The sequence below is a fragment of the Opisthorchis viverrini genome (genome assembly GCF_000715545.1).
Source record: "Opisthorchis viverrini unplaced genomic scaffold opera_v5_18, whole genome shotgun sequence".
NCBI classification, from domain to species: domain Eukaryota; kingdom Metazoa; phylum Platyhelminthes; class Trematoda; order Opisthorchiida; family Opisthorchiidae; genus Opisthorchis; species Opisthorchis viverrini.
In genome coordinates this window covers 1,211,052-1,232,385 of record NW_008751674.1, presented here as the reverse complement: position 1 = coordinate 1,232,385, position 21,334 = coordinate 1,211,052, and the positions used below count along the sequence as shown (strand labels likewise).

The following is a 21,334-nucleotide window of genomic DNA, read 5'->3' as shown; positions in this document are numbered from 1 at the left end:
TGTACGGTTATAATTGTGCCGACACTGGCAGAGTCGGCAGCTGGTCGTGTTTTGAAGTTGCACCTGGTTTACAAACTCCTGCGGCTTCATCTTTATCTTTAAACTAATAATCCTCAATGAAGTCATGTTTCCTAAGTGATATGGTTATATACAACTGTTTCGACCATCGTGAAAGTTCTCCTGCTGATGTCAGTATTTCGAGCCTCACCAACTACAAATTTGTAGGGAATCACTTAAACAGTTTCATCATGTGACCATCATCACCATCATCGACAGCATGACATCAGTGTTCAACACTGATGCTTCACCGCTGTACAACCATGATTTATTGGAAAGCCTCATTGTAAAGAAAAGAATAAAGGTGGACGGGGAAGGGACTTAGTGCTAGCTTAACACAATCATTCCGAGGTGCCTACACCTCCAGACATTCACTCAGGCAATCTGGATAGAAACTGACAACGAGAACGCAACTGACATCGGTTGGCAGCCACATCTTGTAGCGTCTCCAACCAGGTACAGTGAGGATCACGCGGTCCCCATTCTGGAAGGCGAGTCGCACTGACAGCACCAAACTTTTCGCGATCCTATTCATACTCCTCTGCCAAGTCAAGGGTTGGCCACCTCTCTGTGTACGCCACTCTAAATTGGGCATGGAAAACAGAACTCTCTTCGGAAAACGATGATTTGGCGTACGCAACACATGTCCCAACCAACGCAGCTTCTGGTGCTGAACACACTCTTCAACGGAAATACCCGTTACACAACCGAAAACTCGCTTTCTAACTGCCTCGTTACAGATACGCTGACACCAATCCATACGAGCTATGGTGTCGAGACAACGATTGTCCAACGTCTGAAAATGTCTCAGTTCCGCCGCGTGAATACTCAAGCTCAAACGCATGCAAGATTTACTTAAAGTTTCCTCGGTAGCTTATGTAGTAAACATCTGCCTTAACAGAGGCGTCCCTCGCAGAAGAGGGAGGGGTCCTCTGAAAAGGTCATAACAGGTTTCACGGAACGAATAAGGATCCTGAGAGCTTTGTCAGCCTACGAGCAACTTCGCCCTCCAGCGGTGAATCAGGTAAGCCCGGGCACCTTGATTCAATTACGTTCTGTTCTGCTCAAACCCAAAATATACTCAGCTTGTGAAAAAAAGTTAGTTTTAAGTTAAGTCTCAAACAGATTCCACATGAATCTCATGTGTATACTATGCTCAAACTAAATAGGCTGCACAACTGCCCTCTCATGTTTTGGTTGGGACAATATTCGAGATGGGGAACGAAATTACCCGATGGAACACACTACTCATGAGGTTCCAAGTCAGCCTCGACTAGGAGTTCCTCCAAGAAAGGCCGCCTCTCCGGAGAGATCGATTATCCTCTTTTTTCCTTTCTGTAAGCGATTATTCCTGTGATGTATCCCAGGGGAGATCCACCAGTTGTGAATACATCCCTCAATTGAACGGAGTGACTGACTGTCATCTCTCTGATATTACACTCAAGTTTGTCCCATGTCACATTCCATGTGTCGAGATAAAACAACAGCGGCTTTTAAGGATCTGCGATATAATGATTCGAATCCTTTCAGTAGTATTATGAGTAATATAACTATAACTAAAATTTCATCGAGTGGTGTCATCACGGAAATGATCAACCAAACGGCTTAGCTAGTTTCTTTTGAGCTGAAAGCCAAATTTGCACTTGGGAAGGCAGTTATGTTATTCCAGACTAGAATGCGAAAAAAACTAGTGGCTTACCAGATCTGTTGGATCCATTGAGCTGATCATCTGGCGGTCATCGGTGGTTAGTAAGCCATCACAGATTCTCAGTATGTTGGATAACTCGATGGGTGAAATGCATCATTTGTGCAAGTTTCGACAAATTGTGCTCTACTTTGTAATCGATCAAGTAAAAAACAAGGTTCGCGAGCGTTTGTTACACTCATGAATGAAAATCGAGCGGTGCCGTCAACCCGACGAGCCTGGAACATGGTCCTTTTGAAAGCGCTAGTGGATACCTTCAGAATAGTAGGGTTTATGTCGCATAAGGACATTGGTCGGGTAGACCGTGTGGAGATGGGAAAATGTTCAGGACCCGATGTTTAAGCTCTTCATGGGGTGCAATAGACTAATCTTGTATTCAGTGAACTGAGTTTGGTAAGGATAAACCAATTGTGCCTATGTTTTTTTCTAATTGATAGAAAAAATCTATTAGCACTATTCCAATAATTAATCAGTTGGTTAATTATAACTGGAGCAAACGTTTCAAAAGGAGTAGGAGGATAAAAACGATTGGGAAGACGCAACACTTCATCGTCCAGCTAGAGTACTCACGCTTTTGGAACGATTTGTACTTAAAAATGGATTGGACGGTTTGTTCAGTGAGCTTGGCTCAACCGCCAACCCATCGCCAAGCGCTACCAAGCCCCCTAACAATGCACTGATGATGTCAAGTTGATTGGTGATGAAACGTTTGCAATCAAACTGACCAACTCAGTAAACAAACCAACGATTATCTACGCTATCCGAGTTTAGCAATATATCCCTCTATGGAAAACACGGATTGGTACCTAAAAGGCTTACAGAGTTCTCTGTTCAACTCAGTTTATTTCCGGGGATTTACCTTGGCCAGGTGAAGTAAACGATGGAGCTGGAGATCGGTGGATTTCTTCGCAAATAGTTGATTGCATAGAATGAATACTCTATGTTGTATTCTCAGCAGATAGCTCATTTGTCCCCTACGTTCACCACATTTTCGCGGGAACAGAAAAAATAGGTTTATTCGTCCATTCCGTTTTTCCGGTCAGATTTTATCGTTCGTCGTATACCTCACCAATGAATGTACACTGCAATGACGGTCGAAGTAAATTTCAGGATTGTAAACGAAGTAGTTCTTATGGGGTAAATCCAGATGGCTCCGACGGTGCAGTATGATGCAGTAGAAATTCCGAGACCACGTGATTATGCCCAACAGCCTGCCAGAGCATTTACGGTGCAGAATGGTTGATAGAACGCAGCGACACTCACTCCCTAGACCGCACATTAGTGTGCGTCTGATGGATCCCTAAGAAACTATTTCAATTCCTCACGCTTTCGGACGAAACGTGTCCAGGTTACATGGGCCACTGAGTCAGATGTTAACGTGACCTTTTCGTGTCCGTTTTATTATCGTGTATCCTTATTCAGCGTTTGCAATATGGGTTACATTTATTGGATGTGGTTGATCTAAATCAGATTGTGTACGGCGCGCTTAACTGTTTGACAGGATGCCTGATTGAGAAGTCTCTGCAGTGAATATGAGTATCTAATCAACCAATGCATCGGCACTAGTACTCAAAGGTTGCTCTCAGGACCCGTCAGAATTAGGCCAAATATTACGACAGATTTTGTGAGGTTTCGGAATCTGAACATCAGCCGTTTTGAAGCTTTTCGTAGTCGAATGGGCGGATAGTGTAATCATGATTGATCATCTTTAGGTGCAGAAACTAGTTCTAGGGAAGTGGGAATGTCACAAGATTGTTCGATAAACACAATAGTGTTTACTCGCTCAGCCTAGTGAGTTCAGTTCATAGATCATATAGCCAGTCGCTTGTTGCAAAAGAATGTTACTTTTACACTGAGATGCAAGCTATATGGGATTCGCCTGCCTCACCAGGTCAATGGAGGCCCAGGCAAAGTGATTGATGTCGTATATTATTTTGAGCAAACCCATTTGTGGATCAGCGCTTGAATTTGTTGAGTTCGGAGGTAGAAGAGGCAAGCCAACTGTGCGAATCGTCGGTAGGCTACGTTTGCGAAATAAGGTAGGAAGGCGTACAAGCATGCGAGTGCAGTTTATGCTCCTGACAGACACCCGACCGCACCCACGTCCGGCTAATGTAGCTGATCTGGATAAAATATGACGCCGCATGGTTGAACTTACTTCACCTTGATGGTAAGCAGGCCGGTGCGGAACAATGCACTCTGTTTACCGGAAGTGTTTAATATCAATAGTACTCTACGTTTAGCATTTTATCACCGGGTTCAGTTGTCTTAGAAACTCAGTCTGACAGCCCTGATGCTTTTGAACCGAACACTGTACACGCAAATCTGCTACCTATTTGGTGAGTAAGACAATTGATAGAAAATACTTTCTTGGGTTAACAGAGTCCTAACAACCTTGCGGCTTTGTAGACAGTCTAACGAAAGGGGCCCAAATTCAGTGCTCAACTGGCCCGTGTTGGCGGTGGAAGAGCCTAGTATCCAACACTACTCAATGGGGGGTGTTTCACGACAAACTGGGTACTGTGACATACGTACACTGCAGCACATTACGGTAATAAATCCGTAGAATGTCATGAATCTAGGTCATGCCAAACAGAATTTGAGTACACATAAAAGTCTACAACTTTTTAGGATGCAACCTATGATAGCCTCAATTGTGTACTTTGGACTGAAAGCCTTTACAAGCATGATTCTCAGAGCTGACAGTTTGATAAAAACTGATAGACTCTGGAGCGCGGTTTGCACATACGGAGGTTGTCAGTGAACCGGGAAAACGGATCAACACCAAACCACAATGCGTCACTAGAACAGCTACTTCCTCAACTGAATCAAAAATGACCTGAAAAAATCAAAGTGCTACTGGGCAACCCTAGCGCAAATCCGCTTGTTCAGCTGGGAAACCACAAGCTCGGATGATGTTTCTACCCCTCCAAACACGCCACACCACCTGCATTCAGCAGATGCAGGAATCATTCGGTTTGTTAACTTCGACCAATGAAGAGACCTAATTTCACTCTGATCGCATGCAACCCCAGCTCGCATTCTACATTCGATCAGGCCAGCGAATAATGTTTTCAGAGATTCTCCTAATTACTTTCAGCAGTTTGGGGAGATCACGTGAATCCGGTGGGGTTAGAACAACCTACCTATTGGATCATGGTCAACAAATGTTTATTTGAACATGATACCTTTGGCAATACGAACCACAACTCCCATACTGGAAGAGTAAAACCCCTTCAAAGTCTTCAATTTTCTCAGGGTGTTTATTGTTCGGGAGGAACTGTTATGCATTCCAGGGAGATTTTTATGCTTGTTTCACGCTCCAATCGAAACTTTTTGCTGTTATATATGTTATATATTTTTTATATGGCCAATTTCGTATACACAAAAAGTGTACGTTAAAGAGCGCCGAGATGTCACAATGGATTATAGATACAAGGGATGCAGGTACTTCAAAGGTGACGAACGTGGTCACTCTGCCTATGATAAGACACTTTTTGAGTGTTAGTTTTTATTGTGGAATGGTTGGATAATTGTTGTGCCGGATTTAAGTTTGTTGGAAGTTCGTGGACCTCTTGAAGTGCGGGTTAGTCAAAAAGGGAAAACCAGTGTTTTCTGTCTACCCAATCGTATAGTATCAGAAACTGTTCGAACCTGTCAAAAGACCGTCTATGCATGTCACCAAATCCATCATTTACTGCCATTGAATTCGAAAGCTCTTGTACTTCCTCTTTCGTCCTTACGGATTCATCTCTACTTGCAAGCAATTTCCATCAAATCTAAATCAAAGTTTGGTCTATCGGAAACGTCACGCAAATGCTACTGACAAGCGTCAGTTGTCTGTCCGTTAGGCAGAGGTGTGTGATGCTCGACCGCATGGGTATGACGGATGGCGAGGATCGTCGCTACACCATTAGAAAGAGCACTAGTCAACCTTGACTGAAATCTGGTCGTTCAGTTTTCAACCCCTTGCAGTGGTGAATTCAAACAATGAACCAAAATTTTACTCATAACTATTGGTTGTATACATTCTTTGACTAAAACAATTACCTAACCAGATCAATAAATACATTTTTGGAGTCAAATTCAACTGAAAGTCAAAGGATGAGACCTCTTATAGTTGGAAGAATTAGGCTAAACATTTTTCAGGCGTGTATAGAAATTTTGTGCCAATCGCCGAATGTTCAAGAGTTCAGAGTGGGTGAAAAGTTTGTCGTCGCATTCTTTTAGGGAAAATGTTGGTGATAGGTCAAAATGCGTTTGTCAGGTCCCTCTATATTGCGATCACGTGGTTGATCACATGTGGATCAGCACGTTGATGCGAGGTTAGGAAATTCATTCGTATTTCTGTTCGACGATTAAGTATGAAGGAGATCACAAAACGCTTGGGTGCTTTCGGTGCTACTCGCCTTCCACGATTGGAACCGCGCGATCCCCACTGTGCCTGGTTGGAGGCACTACAAGATATGGCTACCAACCGTTGTCAGTGGCGTTCTTGTTGTCACAATAAAGCATTCCAATAAATCATGGTTGTACGGCGGTGAAGCATCAGTGTTGAACACCGATGTCATACTGTCGATGATGATGGTGCGTCCAGAGTATGTTGACGCTGACACACCTTGCCAACAGCAAACCTGGTGCGCCCAGAGTATGTTGACGCTGACACACCTTGCTGAACTGTTCGTGACTAGGGTCTAAATCTGAATACAACTTGAAGCTACTTCCCACATTTGGGAGAAGCTCGAACCTGGTGCCTCACGTTGGCATTGGGAATATCCTCGACAGACTTCAGCTCCGACTGTTTGACCCAAAAGCAGACCGGTTATCGGTAGTTGGAGTGCAAAAATCTTGACCGGTTATCGGTAGTTGGAGTGCAAAAAATGCGTGCAACCCATCAGGATTTCCAATTAGGAGAATTCCAAATCTGTTGATTCGGGTCAGAGAGCAGTTCGCAAACATATAACCAACAACTATTTATATCCTTATCCAAACTCACTTTTGCTCTCAAATTCATCCATTTTATTACAACTGGTGTTGTAGCCGTCCGTTGATTGTAGTAACGAGAAACAAGTACACTGGCAAAAGGGCTACTTTTCATTTACTTTGCGCTGCAGTCATCCTGAGTGTAATTTGTCACTCGTTGAAATCACTGTTTCAGAGGAGGTTTCCCCGGAAAGAAGCAAGAATCGTTCTTCGAAACGAATTCGGTCTCGACAGCAGACCCAACTGAACCCAGTGTATGCGAAACACGAGTTTGACGTGAACGTGGGAACCGCACCCACTCCAATAAGGGAGGAACCGGTGGTCGACTGTCGAAGAGTTTTCAGCAACCTTGTGAGTAGCGTGTTAGTGTAGACGAGAAAATTTCCATAGTTTCCAAAACGGCCTATCTACTCAACGACACCGCTTGTCACGCTTCATTGGTGGACTTTTCGATATCACTGGGATGGTGGCTACATTATTCTGCAAAATTACAGTCTGAAACATTCACTAGTAATCATCCCAAACCTGTCCCCAACCATTTGAAAATATGTCTCTCTCACATGGGACAATCGACAGGTGTATTGTAGTGATTTCTGTAAAATGTCATGTCAAACTGGTTCGCCCCTCTTCTAAATCACCGCTGTTCGCCAAAAGTTTCTTGTTTCAGGGCCGCTCCATCCCGTGAAGCCTAAAGTTTCATACACGGTAGACACTAAAAGACAAGACGCTCAAAAATGGTCAGCTAAAACCAACATTCCCGATCACATCCAACGCTGTTGTGAAAGGGTGTCAGACTGTGGCCAGAATTGTCCTACCATAACTGGTCTGCCATGTGATACCTATGACTGTGGTCCTACCATGTTATTAAAGAAAGAACTATTCTTTTAAACAGGTTACCGGTGAGATAAGTGTCAAGGTGGCGTTAAAGAAGGATGGGTATGCATTGTCACAAACTGGCGAATCCGTCCAGTTGAACGGCCGCCACTTAAATAAGCCAGTGTATGCCATATGCTTTAGTCATTTGTGCACCTTCCTCATTGCAAATCCGTTTGTATTTACTGGGAGGGAACCTACGGAAGATTTTATTTATGACAATAACAGTACAGTGGCTTAAATTATACCTTGGTCAACAAATCAAACATATTTGTCGAGTTGCGTTCAATTATCCGACATTGCAAAGTGTTCAAACTTTCCTCGGCTAACTCTTATCTGTATGATGATAGGGAAAAGGGGAGCCACAACCGGTCCAAGTTTCCCCACAACAAACGATATGGTGAAAGACAACAGCATCTTGTTTACAATCCACTGATCCCAGTTCCCTCCCTTTTTTTGGAACCTAATATGGTTCAAGAAGGAGTCCACGGGGAGTTGTAGGATACAACAATCCATTCGGAGATTTCACTACCACCGGCCACACACAAACGAATTTTGAACCAGAGACTTCAAGCAATCTGGTTTTGATTCCCCTACCCTTAAAAATCGCCGTCTTCTTGAAGGAACCAAATGCACTATGAAGCCACGGACACACCCATGCCAAGAATTGCTCTATCGTCTTCTATCATCTTGGCTTATCCTCTGGTTGGGGTGGCCAAACTGAGCAGTTGTCACTGTCTTTATCAAGCGTGACTAGAACAGACTGACAAAAGTGTCCTTAAAAAGGCACAAAGAAATGAGTCACCTGACGTCAAACCTGGGACATACAAACCAAACACGGTATGCCAACATTCCCAGTTACTTATTATAAATACCATGGCACACTGGAACGTTTACCAAAGACGTCTGACAAGGAATCTGTTTGTCTCTGATGTCCACACAACATGTGGGCAGTCCTTTCGTCACTGAACCTCGCATTTCATATAGACGACTAAATCTTTGACTGTTTTATGGGGAAACTTCCAGGGAGAGGTCTGTGTCTTCGGGACTCTTCCAGGTAACTTGGCAAAACAGCACTTCGCTTTGATAGTTCGATTAAAACTGACCTCTGAAGCTTACTGATTCTGTTAAATGAATGACAGAATCAGTGAGGAATAAAAGATCGTGGTACATCTGTCTGTAAAAACCTGTGAGGGCATCCCTAACAAAAAAACATCTCCTGAGAGAATAGCTCGTTATTTTGATAAAGGAAACTACTCACAAGGTTGCTGAAAACACTTCGACAACCCACGACCGGTTTCGCCCTTCTTGGGGCTCATCAGGTAAGCGTGGTCCCCGAGTTTCCGTCGACCTCATGTCCTACTTGAACCCAAATTGGACTGTTTTCGAGAAATACACTCATTTGCAAATCAATTTGGTTATTTTTGCTACAAGAACTCTCAAACTCACGGAGATCATCTCCAACTACGGCGGTTGTTCACACTGCTTAATGTTTGGCCGCGCAGAGAAACCAATACAGGGTAAAGAGTGATTTCGTTCTCAGGTTGACACACCAACTAGTTATCGCAGATTCTGCTGCATGACTGGATTCATGTCCGGAGGGTCGTTTGTTCATGTGCGCGCGCTTATCGTGCTTGATCTACACTTTATCGCTGATCGACGCACGTTCCCGCCATCTGAGCAGCTGTCCATAATCGCCAACATCATGTGGCGCATCTAATGAACTGAAAGTTTGTTGGACTAAAAGGGGGACTCTCAGGACAGAACATGAAAGTGATCTAATCTAACAACCTTCTTGTCGTCTCACCTTGAGAAATCAAAAGGCTCAGAAACGAAGGAAATGAGTGCAGAGTATCCGGATAATTCTCGCATCACCTTCCAGACATGTACCTGCATCTTTTTCATGCCAGCCGGTCATCTACAGGCATAACTTAATCGAAAACCTCCTGTTCCAGAGATTGGTGGAGCATTTTCACAGTTAGACATTCTTGTGTAACTTTGATCTCTTAGATAGTATGTTGTCATTCCGAGGTATTTTCCGGGTAACCACTATTTCGATTTTTCACACCGTTCTATTGTTCACAACGGCCTTTTGTTCATTTAGTTATCCTTCTCACCAATGATCTATTTGTAATGTTAAAAAACTGGTTATCTCCAGTTATCTCCGCAAGCCACTCCAACTCCGCCGCACAAGTTATCCGGACGGTTGAACTCCGCTATGTTGATCACCTGCCTTTGTGCAAACGGTCTCGACTTCCTAGGATAATATGGACGTCTTTTCAAGCTTTATGTTCTGTTGAACATCTACCTTTCAGGTCACCATATTTGTTCTGAGATTCGTCCTTTCTCACCTTGCTTACCTGGTAGGCTATACACCTAGTCACGTGTTCCAGACCGTGAGCTGGTTTGATTGAGGTGACCTAGTTTGTGGTTGAATGCCAAATAGTGACTTTTGTAATTGATCATTATGTCTAGGACGCCAACTGGAACCATCAGACTTCGAAAGAACAAATTCAATGCCATTTCATTCATTTCGCTTGTGACTAGTAAGGCTTCCATTCAACGGGTGGTCACCCACGCTAAGATTCTTTCGCTTGAATTATACTTAGATGACCACTCACATTGGTGTGTGCAATGTCTCTTCTATGGGCTTAAAATGAGATGACGTTGACACTGGATCCTGCCCGGCTCCTGCTCTTTGTATTGCAGGCCCGCTCGAGTATGGTTCCGAAAGTCAAACTATCAGGAAGGTCAGATTCCTGAAAGCAACCTCAGAACGCCCGGAACCTACTGCTGCACCAAAAACTCAACAGGAAAGCCGACAAGCATCCAGGCCAGTCAATCATTCAATCAATTCAGCAAAACCTGATGAGTGTTCTTGCACGCCACAGAAGCACTACCGAATGTGATCTGCGTTCAGGCATTTCATAGAGGCACGATTGATGTTGATGGGTGTTCATTAACGCTTATCAAACAGCCTGGATCAATGTCAGAAAGTCTCCTTTAAATAGCGTGGGGCCGTTGTAACTTTTGCTCTCGCACTCGCACGCACTCACGCTCTTGCATTCGTTCATTCGGAAAATAGCGGTTGTGTTCCCTTCTGTGAGTCTTTTTTCTCCGGCATTAGGCACTGGAGTGGGTCAGCAGCAGATACCACAGATTGACGAATCAGCAGATGTAACACAAACACCCACGTATCACCCAAACTTAGTTATCTTCGTTTCTTTATCAGAGTTCTGCTGCAGTTATTCCTACCACTAGTCATGCCTCACAGGACATTTTTTCGTCATCTTCAGTCAGTAGAAGGCTTGAAGTGTTGACGAGGTCCGGGCCAAACTTGTTCTTGTGAACTGATGGGTCTGCTGCGCGAACTGTAAACAGTCTCAGCTAGGTTAACGACATTTGGTCCACAAGTACATCAGTCATCGAACCGAGATCGCCATTATTTCAACCGCCTGATGTGTGCTGTCAAACTGACGATGAGATCATGAATATTTCATCGAAACATTACAGTTTTATCCAATCTCTAATGAGGGGAATCCCCGCTTCGTATTGGTTGGTTTCCTTGGAGCCATTTTCAGCTTCGTTTGTCTTATTCGTTTCTAAACTTTATCGGGTGTCTCTAAACACCCCGTTGGTATTGAAAAAGCCTCATTTGTCAGAGTGATTTTATGCTTTGGAGTAGGGGTAGAGTACACCTCGCTTTTATTAAGTTATTTTCCACGGACCATGTGTCGTTTTCATTAGATAAACGAGGATAGAAGTATATAAGCTTATCTGTAATTGAATGAATACCTGATAAACCCATTCTAAACCGTGCAACACGTTCGATACTGCCGCATTTGTGTGGTCGTCAAATTGCATAGTTAGCTTTCAAACTAACATCACAATGGATACCGCAGTGACATTAAACCGGTCTAATTTTTGACTTTCCATCCTTGTCTGCAAATTAGAACTTCGTGTCATGTGATATGCAGATGAACAGCACAACGGAGTCGTCACCTACAACGGGGTTTGGGAATGTGTGAAACCAGTAGAGTGACGCAAAGCTGCCGTGGGTGCGTGCTCGATTCCGAGAGCAGCCACCGGAACGTCGGCTCTTGGATGGAATGACTGGTTGCATTGGGTCACGTGCATGAGTCCGGTGGCGGTTAGCGAGATTAACACCGTTCGCCAATATATTCACACAAGCCTCTAACTATTAGCATGTACACAAACGTTTGTTGAGTGTTCTCCGGTGGAGACGAACACCTAGTTAGCTGCTTCTTTCATTCGATTCATTCGCCAAAGGTCTTTTAAGGTCTTTTCAGGCTTGTACTTTCAAACTACGGCGTCTGAAACATAGCTGTGTGTGTATGTTAACTTTATGCTACAATCGACCGATTTAACCCAGTTTGTTGCGCTATATCACGTTGTTCCGTCCAGCTGAACACTTTCGTTGGAAGACATCCTGTAACAGGATACGTAGCTGATGAGGTATAATTTATCCATCTGCGTTGCCAGTTCATTTAGTCATACGAGTTTAACTGGGATGGCCAGATGGCTTGATTGGTCAGCTGTTTCTAGACGGACAGACAGAACTTCGAGCTGCTTGAATGATAGTTTTCCAAAAGCTGGTGATACCAGGATCACTTCCGTGAGTGCTCGTTTACCAGGCATTGGGAACCATCGGTTTTCTTCCCTTATTAGCTTCATTCCAGCCTTAGCCTAAACAGGAAGAAGTAGTATAGCCTTCAAGTCTGGTCGCAATTCGTTCCACGTCACACCGGCTTGGGATTCGGCTTTGACATGACCACACATGATAAAGTACAACGAGGTGCCACAACCAGAAGGCCAACAGTATCCTGGATTGGACTGAATGATCGATGTATTTGTTGAACGTACTAGGGCATGCATGGAAACCCCGGTAGTTCAAACTGCCAGCTGTCTGACTTACAAGGTCGCAGAAGGCTTTCAGTAACTTGAAGATATACACTAAACGGCCATATAGGTGGTCGAGTGGACCATGCAGCTCTCTTACAATCACATTTTAATGGAGATCTTTCGATTATCTCGGCGACATGGACAAAGTGGTTGGAGCGCGGATTTACTGACCGGAAGGTCCGTGGTTCGAACCCGACTTCCGCCTCTCGACTTCCCCTGTCTAGGCTCGGGCGACCCGGCAGTATCTCAGCCCTCGTGCTTCCTTCGTTTGGCATGGCAGCTAGGCGCCGGTGCTACAGCTGAAGGATTTTTCCTTTACTTTCTTAACTCTGTATCGTAGGATCTGAAGTTTTATCTCACATATCTAGTTAAACAATAAGACTTTTATGTGCTGGTGAGTGAGCGATTCCTCGCGGTCATTTATTCGCGAGGCGTCATGCCACATCTCTTGGCTGCGGTAAAGTGGGGTTGAGTTCCGACCAGCCGAAAACTAGTGAACTGCCTGCATAAGGTTGTGTAAACAATTCAAACGGCTTACAGCATGTCAGGTAGAATATAGCTTATCGATTATCCTCACACTGATAACTTATGTTTATTTGGCGGTTTTAAAAGTACTGAAAAAAAAATGACATACTAGCTGATTCTGGTGTTAAAACACACCATGCAGAGATTTATGTCCGTGCTGCTCCCGCCGCTGCGGCTGATACCACTGTTGTCCATTGTTGCTGATATCCACGCCCACCGTCCCCGCTATGCTACTGTCACGAAGCGCGACCTGTTGGACAGCTGAGTCATCTTCAAAGTTAACGCGAGTGGGCGCGCAAAAGGGCGCGTGGCGGCTTTTCACGTGTGTTGCTGTTGTTGTTGGGCCGATGGGAGCTGGCAGTTGGTCTGCTGGGTGCAAGCGTACACACACACACACACACAAGAGCGGCAGCGTGTCGGCTGCCCATTTGTTGTTGATGTTGTATTAGTACGTCGACCGTTTCGCTTCGGTAAAACACATGGGTGCGCATACCAAGTCGTCGGCTTTGTTTGGTATGTCAGTGGTGTTGAGGGTGATAGAGACGGGGGGAGGGCTTGGATAGATGGGCAGATGGGTGGGCGGGTGGATGAGTGGGTAGGTGGGGCGCAGAGGAACCCTAGTGAATAGATGTATTCTATCCTTGTTACGGTTGTCTTGGTTCGATCGATAGTAGCAATAGCTTTATGTATGGAGCGCAAGAAACCCCCGGAATAGCTTATTAGAATTTCACAAGGACTGTAAGCAATTTGTATTGATGATTGTGTATTGTTTCAAAACCACTGATTGCCTGTAATGGCTTTGCGTCAGACCCTGGTGAGTATAGCTCTTAGTTCGAACTGTCAGCAACTGCTCCAACAAATGGTCGTGTGTGTAAAAGTCGAAGACAACGACCAAGTTTATCTAAGTGGCCTGGTGCTCATCAAAATCCACTTTTGTAGCTATTCGGTCCCGTGAACCAGTCCGGATCCAAGCTAGAGCAGGAGATGGTACATTGCTCAACCAACCCAACGGGCCACGGTCCACACCTGTTCGGCCACAAAAAGAATGTCTTTCCGCACAATGCTACGGGTAACCGTTCTGATTTTGGGGTTATTAAAGCAGGCAGGATAGTGTCAGTCTTGATGCAATTATAAACTGTAATATTTGCAACAGCTGAGTTTCGAAAGTACACAACTAGCCGAAAAAAATATCTAGTGCCAGCTGCTGATGTATTCACGTATTTGTTTTGCTGTCCAGTCCAGTCCAGGTCAGTCTGGATGCCGACCAATCAGGGAGCTCGCCAGAATAAACGGGACCGATCATCCTCATCAGAATCCACCTTCCCCGGAATAACAATGCATATTAAAGCACAGCCACAGTGGTGATGAACGCGTACACACCGATGCATTACGACACATCGCCCACGCAACAATGATGTCATCAAATCCTTTGCAACCAATCTACCAGCTAAGCGAACAGAACAAGGACCACTCAAACGACGTGAGCTACCAACATTCCTGTTCATAACGAACCGCGGTGAATTTCCATAAACTAACATGGTGATACAGATGTTTGATTGATGTTTCCTCTGTCACTTTGCTTTGAAGCTCGCTTTACCATGATAAACTGGCTATAAAAATAGGTGACCCTTGCTATCCATTTGTAATACCTCATTTATTTGCTCTGCCCGCTGATCTGAGGTAGTGATAAGCTACTGATAAGCAAAGCGAAACTGTCTCCAAATCATCGCTGCTCAATGCGTTCTTTGATTAAAGCTCAGCGGTGGACAGATAGGCGAATATTGTGATTTACGCAATATCCTGTCATTTGTAACAAAAAATCCGCCCCAGTATCCATGTCGAACTTGGTGATTTGGGGAGCTGAGACGGCGTTCATCATACTCCAACGCCCTAAAGAAAACACTAATATTGCTTTAGAAGTCGCGCTGTTGTGGAGGAAAATATAAATTTAACGGACTATTTGGACGCCTCCTTAGGCGCCGAGCTTTTGTTTCAGTTGGTCAGCAGCTTCGCATGCACTTTCGTTCATCACTTCCACCTAAAGGGACCGGCTCGGGGGGTTGTTCTGGCAGTCAGCGTGTTGTGCACAGCCGCCGAAGGCGACCCTGGGACCGCAGCTGGCATCAGCACCTGCAGTGCAAGATCTAAGGATTGTCTATCATCCCTTTATCTGTGGAGGGTGTCACTTCTCCCGTTCGGTGTGTTATTTGTTTGCCAGGGAAAATGCTTGAGCAACAAAAACGACTTGATCCGACCACGCAGAAGTCATAGGAGATCACATTTTGAAATACCCGGGGGGAAAATCGGTTGCTGTCTGCGTTCTTGCTACACCATGCATCACACAGTGAATTCACAAATTACCGTGAAGCTATTATCATTTGGTGAGTGGTTGTTTTAGGCAGTGAGAACATCGGTCGAATGTGAACTGGCGGAAAGTCATCAGATAGCGCTGGACGAATTGAACCCCCAGATCACATGTCGATGTCACGTGCAGGTTCATTCGCATATAACCAACCAGATGTGTTCATAAAGGAAACTACACACAAGGTTGCTGAAAACACTTCGAAGATTTTGTGAGTAGTTTCCTTTATGAAAATATACTGCGATATCTCGAATATCGTGCCAACTGAAACATGAGGCGGCCGGGGTGCAGCACATTCAGTTGTAGAGAGATTCAGTCGAGTCTCCCAATAAAACCAGACTGGTGAGCAAATGAGTATACTTCGCGGATTTGGCATAATTTGGGTTCACGCCGAACATGATGTTGACCTAAAAGGGGCTGCACTTACCTAATGAATTACTACAAGGGCGAAATCAAGCGTGCGCTGTCGAGTGGCTATTAGCAATCTTCTAAATAGTGTTATTTCAGGGCTGAACTGGTTAGCGCTGGCCACACGAAACACGTTTTTGGCTCGGCGGCGGAAGGCCACGCCGAAAAGCCACATCTGGTTGAGAAATACACTCATTTTCAAATCAATTTGGTTTTCACGAGAGACCAGACTGAATCTCTCGTTTATGATATTCTACAACTGAATGTGCTGCACGCAGGCCGCCTCATGTTACAGTTGGCACGATATTCGAGATATCGCAGTATATTTTCATAAAGGAAACTACTCACAAAATCTTCGAAGTGTTTTCAGCAACCTTGTGTGTAGTTTCCTTTATGAACACATCTGGTTGGTTATATGCGAATGAACCTGCACGTGACATCGACATGTGATCTGGGGTTTCAATTCATCCAGCACTATCTGATGATTTTCCGCCAGTTCACAGTAAACCGATGTTCTGAATTGCTGGACATAGTGCATCCATGTGTAAGTATCGGATGGCAGGAAAGCAGGCTTATCATATGCAACCCAGGTCGCAGTTGGAAGGAAATCGGTCCTGAAGGTTCCAGTTGGTTTGTGTGGTCGAACTGTACTCTTGAAAGCTTTTGTGGTCACACCAAGGTCTTGAAAAGAACCTGCGCAACACTCTGTAATGTGTTGCGCAGTTGCGCGCAGTCCTATCTTATTCCGAACACTGTGAGTGTTCTTTCAAAAATTCCATACAGGTGGTGAAAGTTATTCAGTGGTCGCTGGATTCTTCAGCAAAATCATTCGGCCTCTCATGAATTAAACAGTCTGGAATAAGGAACACAATGAAATAAAATCGCTCTTGTCGCATCAAACAACATTTTCATTCTGAAGTAACATAATTTTACTCCTCGCTTTGGGGACTGAGCTGGAGTTTGGTTTTTCGTATTATCATTTCAGAAACCGGTTACCTTCCCATCCACTGTACATCAAAATCCTGTTGTAGATTAGCCCCATTTTCTCGGTATAAGAAAAGCATTGATTCACAATAAAAGTAAGTAGTGGGATTTTGACGTTACTGACAGAGTCCTGAACACATATCATTTGGTTTGCTTTCTCTTTTAGATCATGAACTGTTGTTTGAATACACTGATGGGCCACGACGATGAGTGGGACTTCCACTTAGGAAGTCGCCACTTGGAGAACCAAGCAGGACATGACCACGTGATATGGATCACTTGACTGACAGATGAGTGGTACCATGGCTCATCTGAGTGCGAGTTAATCACACAGCTGATCAGCCGCTCATGGCAAAACGGTAAAGTCGGCAAACTATTGGTGAAGAGATCGCAGATTTAAGACTCTCTTCGTGAAATGCGCACTGCTGGCGAGTCCCAACAAGGATGGGATGTGCAGTGCTTCTCGGCTTTTCAGCATAAATTGGCTCAACTTACAGGAGAAAATCTCAACTGAAAATTCCCAAATCTCGTCACACTAACAATGGTTTTTAATGACTGAGATAGAATGGGTAAGAGGGCGGCACCTATGAATTTTGCAATCTCCTACCATTGTGGGTGAGGACAGAAGCAAGATCAGTGCCGGAAGCTCGCGTATAGCAGTTAACTCAACTTGCCACGTCACACGCCTGCAGGAGTATCCTGTGACCAATTCAGCCTCCGTAAAATGCATACGTCACAAAATGCATCATCATCATCATCATCATCACCGAAGGAGAACACGGGTGCTCTAATTCCACAATACCATGTCAGTTTATCTGAACAAGGCCTCATATTAGAAAACAGCTCTCCGCTCGGCAGGTGGTAACTCGGTAGGCGTAACTCATGCATCACACATTGTGACTAGGATGAACCTCTATTGTCAGCCGGAGTAAGTTCAAATTCTTAACATAGTTTTTTCCGTGCACAAAGTCCAGATACATGTTGTATGGATGAAAGGTCGCCTGGGGTGGAGTGGATTTCCAGTTTACCACAAAAATGCTCTGATTAGGTGAAACGGAGTAGCCCTGTGGAAGCGGATCCCACATGCTCTTAGCCTACAAGCTCCGTAACGTAAATAGCTTTGATGTGTGCATTTACGCACGTTTGTCTTAAATTTTAACAAGCAGTGGAGAGATGTGCGATAGAGGAGGATTGTCCTGACGAAATCTGTCTTGCTTCTAACATGAGCCCGAGATAACCTCGGTCCAAATAATGAGCCCCACACGAGAACCTCAGTAGAAATGACTGTGACCAACAAATCAGGTGCTGGCCACGCTAGAGAGTAGATAGACTCGAATGTGTAACTTCTGCCAATAGCAGCTTTTAGTGAACTGCATAACAGGTTGAGGACCCCTCCAGTAGCGCCAAAGATTCTCCATAAATATCGTTTTGTTCGGGGCAGATTTACGACACAGCTGAAGGAGAGGACTATAGAATGTGGGAGCCATTAACGTCTAGTCATCGTAATTCACCGCTCACATTCGTATATGAATATCTCTGAAAGACCCCACACATGGCGTCATCTATAGGTGGTACAGGTTGGTAAACAATGAAACAGACCGATCTGTTAGATGACAATCCGGTCTAGTTTGATACTTCATATAGTCACGTTATTTTTGGCACACACACACACACACCGTAGGAAACCGGAGCCACAAGACAACCTGCACTTCCAGTTATGAACGAGAACGGTTTTATTGTCTTGGATCCACTAACTAGGTGTTGACCACAGTTACCGTTCTCAGTAACACATCATCAACGTGATGTTGGGTGCGTGTACTGGTGAACGGAGCAATAAGGAATAAACGCACTTGAGATGGTAGTATTTCGCAATGTCATTGTGAATGCTCGTGCAAATTACAAAACTGTCTACACCAGGTGATCCCACCAGAAGTACGACTGAAAAATGGAGTGCGCTCCGATAGACGCCTTGTGCCCATGCTAAGTCAGTACACGATAGTTGGTGTAATTTATCTGAGGCCAACACATAGGATTTAGGGGATTTTTTGGCCCAAGTGGTTAGAGCGCACTTTACTGACCGCAAGGTCCGTGGTTCGAATCCGACCTCCGCCACTCGACTTCCCCTGTCTAGGCTTGGGCAACCTGGCAGTAACCCAGCCCTCGTGCTTCCTTCGGGTGGCATGGCAGCTAGGCACCGGAAGGGTGTTACAGCTACCTATCTACCTATCTCAAAGGTACTCCAGATTTAAAAAAAACACGTGCAGAGGAACGTCTATTTTCAAGTGCCATGCTAACACGAGGAGCTGTTAGTCAAAAATGGTTGCCAGAATTGTCCCTAGTGAGTGGTTATTACTATCATCGATCGAGTCCACTAATCGCCTATACCTTTCTTTGCGCATGGAAAGTAAAGCAAAACGAAGCATCCCCTATGAATAAACTTTTGAGTCACACGTGTTTGTTTGTTTGAACCCTTGTCCGGAGAAGAAGGGCAATCCATGGTTTGGGAGCTAGTGAATCCACCACCCCAAAAAACAGAGATCACGATTGTAACGTTTCTTCAGCATCTGGCTGAAGTTACACGAAATGTTCGACGCGTTGCTAAACACTTGCAAGATCAACCTCCTAATTTTGGCGTGACGACGCTAACCATAGTGTGACTCCTGTTTTACATGGGATAGTGGTGTTCTGTCCTGGGAGGCACCGGGGCGTTGCGGATTCTCGGTTTGTAACTGAACCTCCTACAAAATGCCACGTGGGTGTGATTACACGGCGAGCATTACTCCGTCAGAAAGGCAGGATTCCCACTGAGTCGACTCGCGGATTGTGTGTTGGTCCCCGCAAACCATGACATCCTGTTGTTTCCTGGGGGCTGCGTCTGGAATTTCAGGGGTTTAAGAAGCGAGTTGGGCCTCCCTCAACCCACCCCCTCCGCATAAAAATCATGATACCACTGAGTATGGGCCGCTGGAATGTCCTTATTCCGCTTAACCTGGGAAACCAGAATCTCGCCTTATGAAGCAGCGTTGACTACCAAGTCGAAAATGAATACTCTTCAGATAGACGGTTTCCTGGTTTCTGTTCACAGCGGATCAAACACCAGAGATCCCAAATCTTGACTATGGCCTGTGTGTTGTGACTCTTTTCATTGGCGAATGCGATCACGACCCTTGCACTCTTGCAATCCAGTGTCGTTTAGGGTTGTGACAGTCCGTTTCAAGGACCGGCATAGCCGTCCACGCTTCTACTTTTCAACCGGACCTCTCTCCAAGGACAATTTCTACGTTGAGCTAAACGGGATGACCAAGTGTACAGTCAACCGCGAGATCCTGAAGGACATTGGCCAGGTAAGTGGTCGGTTGCACAGTTTCCTAATAAACTACATCCTAGTGACATCCTGAAGGGAATAATCTCTTGAAGGTCCAACTGCGCGTGGGTCTCACTCCACCCCGCACTGACTATGTCACCTCCATTGGTGAGGAAACGTTTACACTCCAACTGCCAAGCTCGGCAAACAAACCAACAACCAGTCGGCGCACCCGAGCTACCTATAATCCACAAAATCACCATTTCGTATCCTCTACACGTGAACCTACATACCGATGATATGGCAAGCTAAGAGTCAGCTAATGATGGACTACGAAAAAATGGAGAAGTGGACTAAACCCTTCAGCTTGCTACTCAGTTGCTGCTCAGTACAGACACCAGAACCTCCACGCCGTGTATTAATTGCGACCTTTCCAGCCAAAGGGGACTAATCAACACAATCAAGCTACTAAAGAGGAAAACGTCTCCAGATGAGGCTAGCATCCCATCAGAAACCTTCAAAGCCTGTCTGCCGGTAGTCCTCGAACCTCTTCAAAGATGTTGTGCTCAGGTGTACTCGGTGGATCGAGGTACCTCTATGCCATTACTGCTATCCAAAATGGACGACAGAGCGGTTTGCGAGAATTACATGGGTATCAACTTGACAAATGTCGTGGTCAGAACCTTTGCCATACTATTACTGCTCTTTCTCGGAAAAGCGAAGATATCTTACGTGAGGTAGAATAAGGGAGTTTTCCCTACAGGGGAGGCCTTGTTTTGCAACACTGCTACAAGTTCCAAAAACCAACCATCGATTGAGTTATTGACTTCATTGCAGAATTTAACTCAGTCTATGGGGGGTGCGTCTTGTGTGCTTTGAAAGCTGAAAGTGTGCCGGATAGGTTGGTGAACTCCATCAAAACTTACTACTCATGTATCCAGGTACGCATAAAAGAGACCATGACGTTTACTTTAAACTTCGATGTTTGACAAGGCCACCCATTTTCGTCCGTGGTTTTTGATGCCGCAATTGGTTGGGTAATGTTAGGCGCGTCTAGCAGCTTTCCCGAAGTACTAATAAGCCCTAATAACCGGATGACGGACTTCAATTAACGCTACTAATATCGTCATTCTGATTAAAGATCCAACGAAAATGCAGCCTCATTTTGATCGTACCAGCCACCAAGCTTTGTGTTTTAGGTAAAGATCTC

General features: G+C 44.9%; 3 protein-coding genes across 3 annotated transcripts; 1 reads left to right on the top strand and 2 right to left on the bottom strand.

The window, feature by feature from the left end:
• Nucleotides 1-6,035: 6,035 nt before the first annotated feature.
• On the bottom strand, nucleotides 6,036-8,974 carry T265_01658 (hypothetical protein; the record flags this gene model as incomplete). The annotated part of the gene is made up of 4 exons (XM_009165724.1): nucleotides 6,036-6,206; nucleotides 6,241-6,456; nucleotides 8,504-8,621; nucleotides 8,880-8,974. 4 exons carry the CDS (start codon nucleotides 8,972-8,974, stop codon nucleotides 6,036-6,038), a joined length of 600 nt encoding a protein of 199 aa, XP_009163988.1.
• On the top strand, nucleotides 8,868-20,423 carry T265_12825 (hypothetical protein; the record flags this gene model as incomplete). Its single annotated transcript, XM_009165786.1, has 6 exons — nucleotides 8,868-9,035; nucleotides 12,657-12,782; nucleotides 16,115-16,213; nucleotides 18,851-19,054; nucleotides 20,090-20,164; nucleotides 20,238-20,423. Coding segments are annotated over 6 exons (858 nt in total), but the record flags the coding sequence as incomplete, so codon positions are not given.
• T265_01657 (hypothetical protein) lies at nucleotides 13,191-15,804 on the bottom strand (the record flags this gene model as incomplete). The annotated part of the gene is made up of 2 exons (XM_009165723.1): nucleotides 13,191-13,435; nucleotides 15,582-15,804. The coding sequence occupies 2 exons, from the start codon at nucleotides 15,802-15,804 to the stop codon at nucleotides 13,191-13,193; spliced, it is 468 nt and encodes a 155-aa protein (XP_009163987.1).
• Nucleotides 20,424-21,334: the final 911 nt, after the last annotated feature.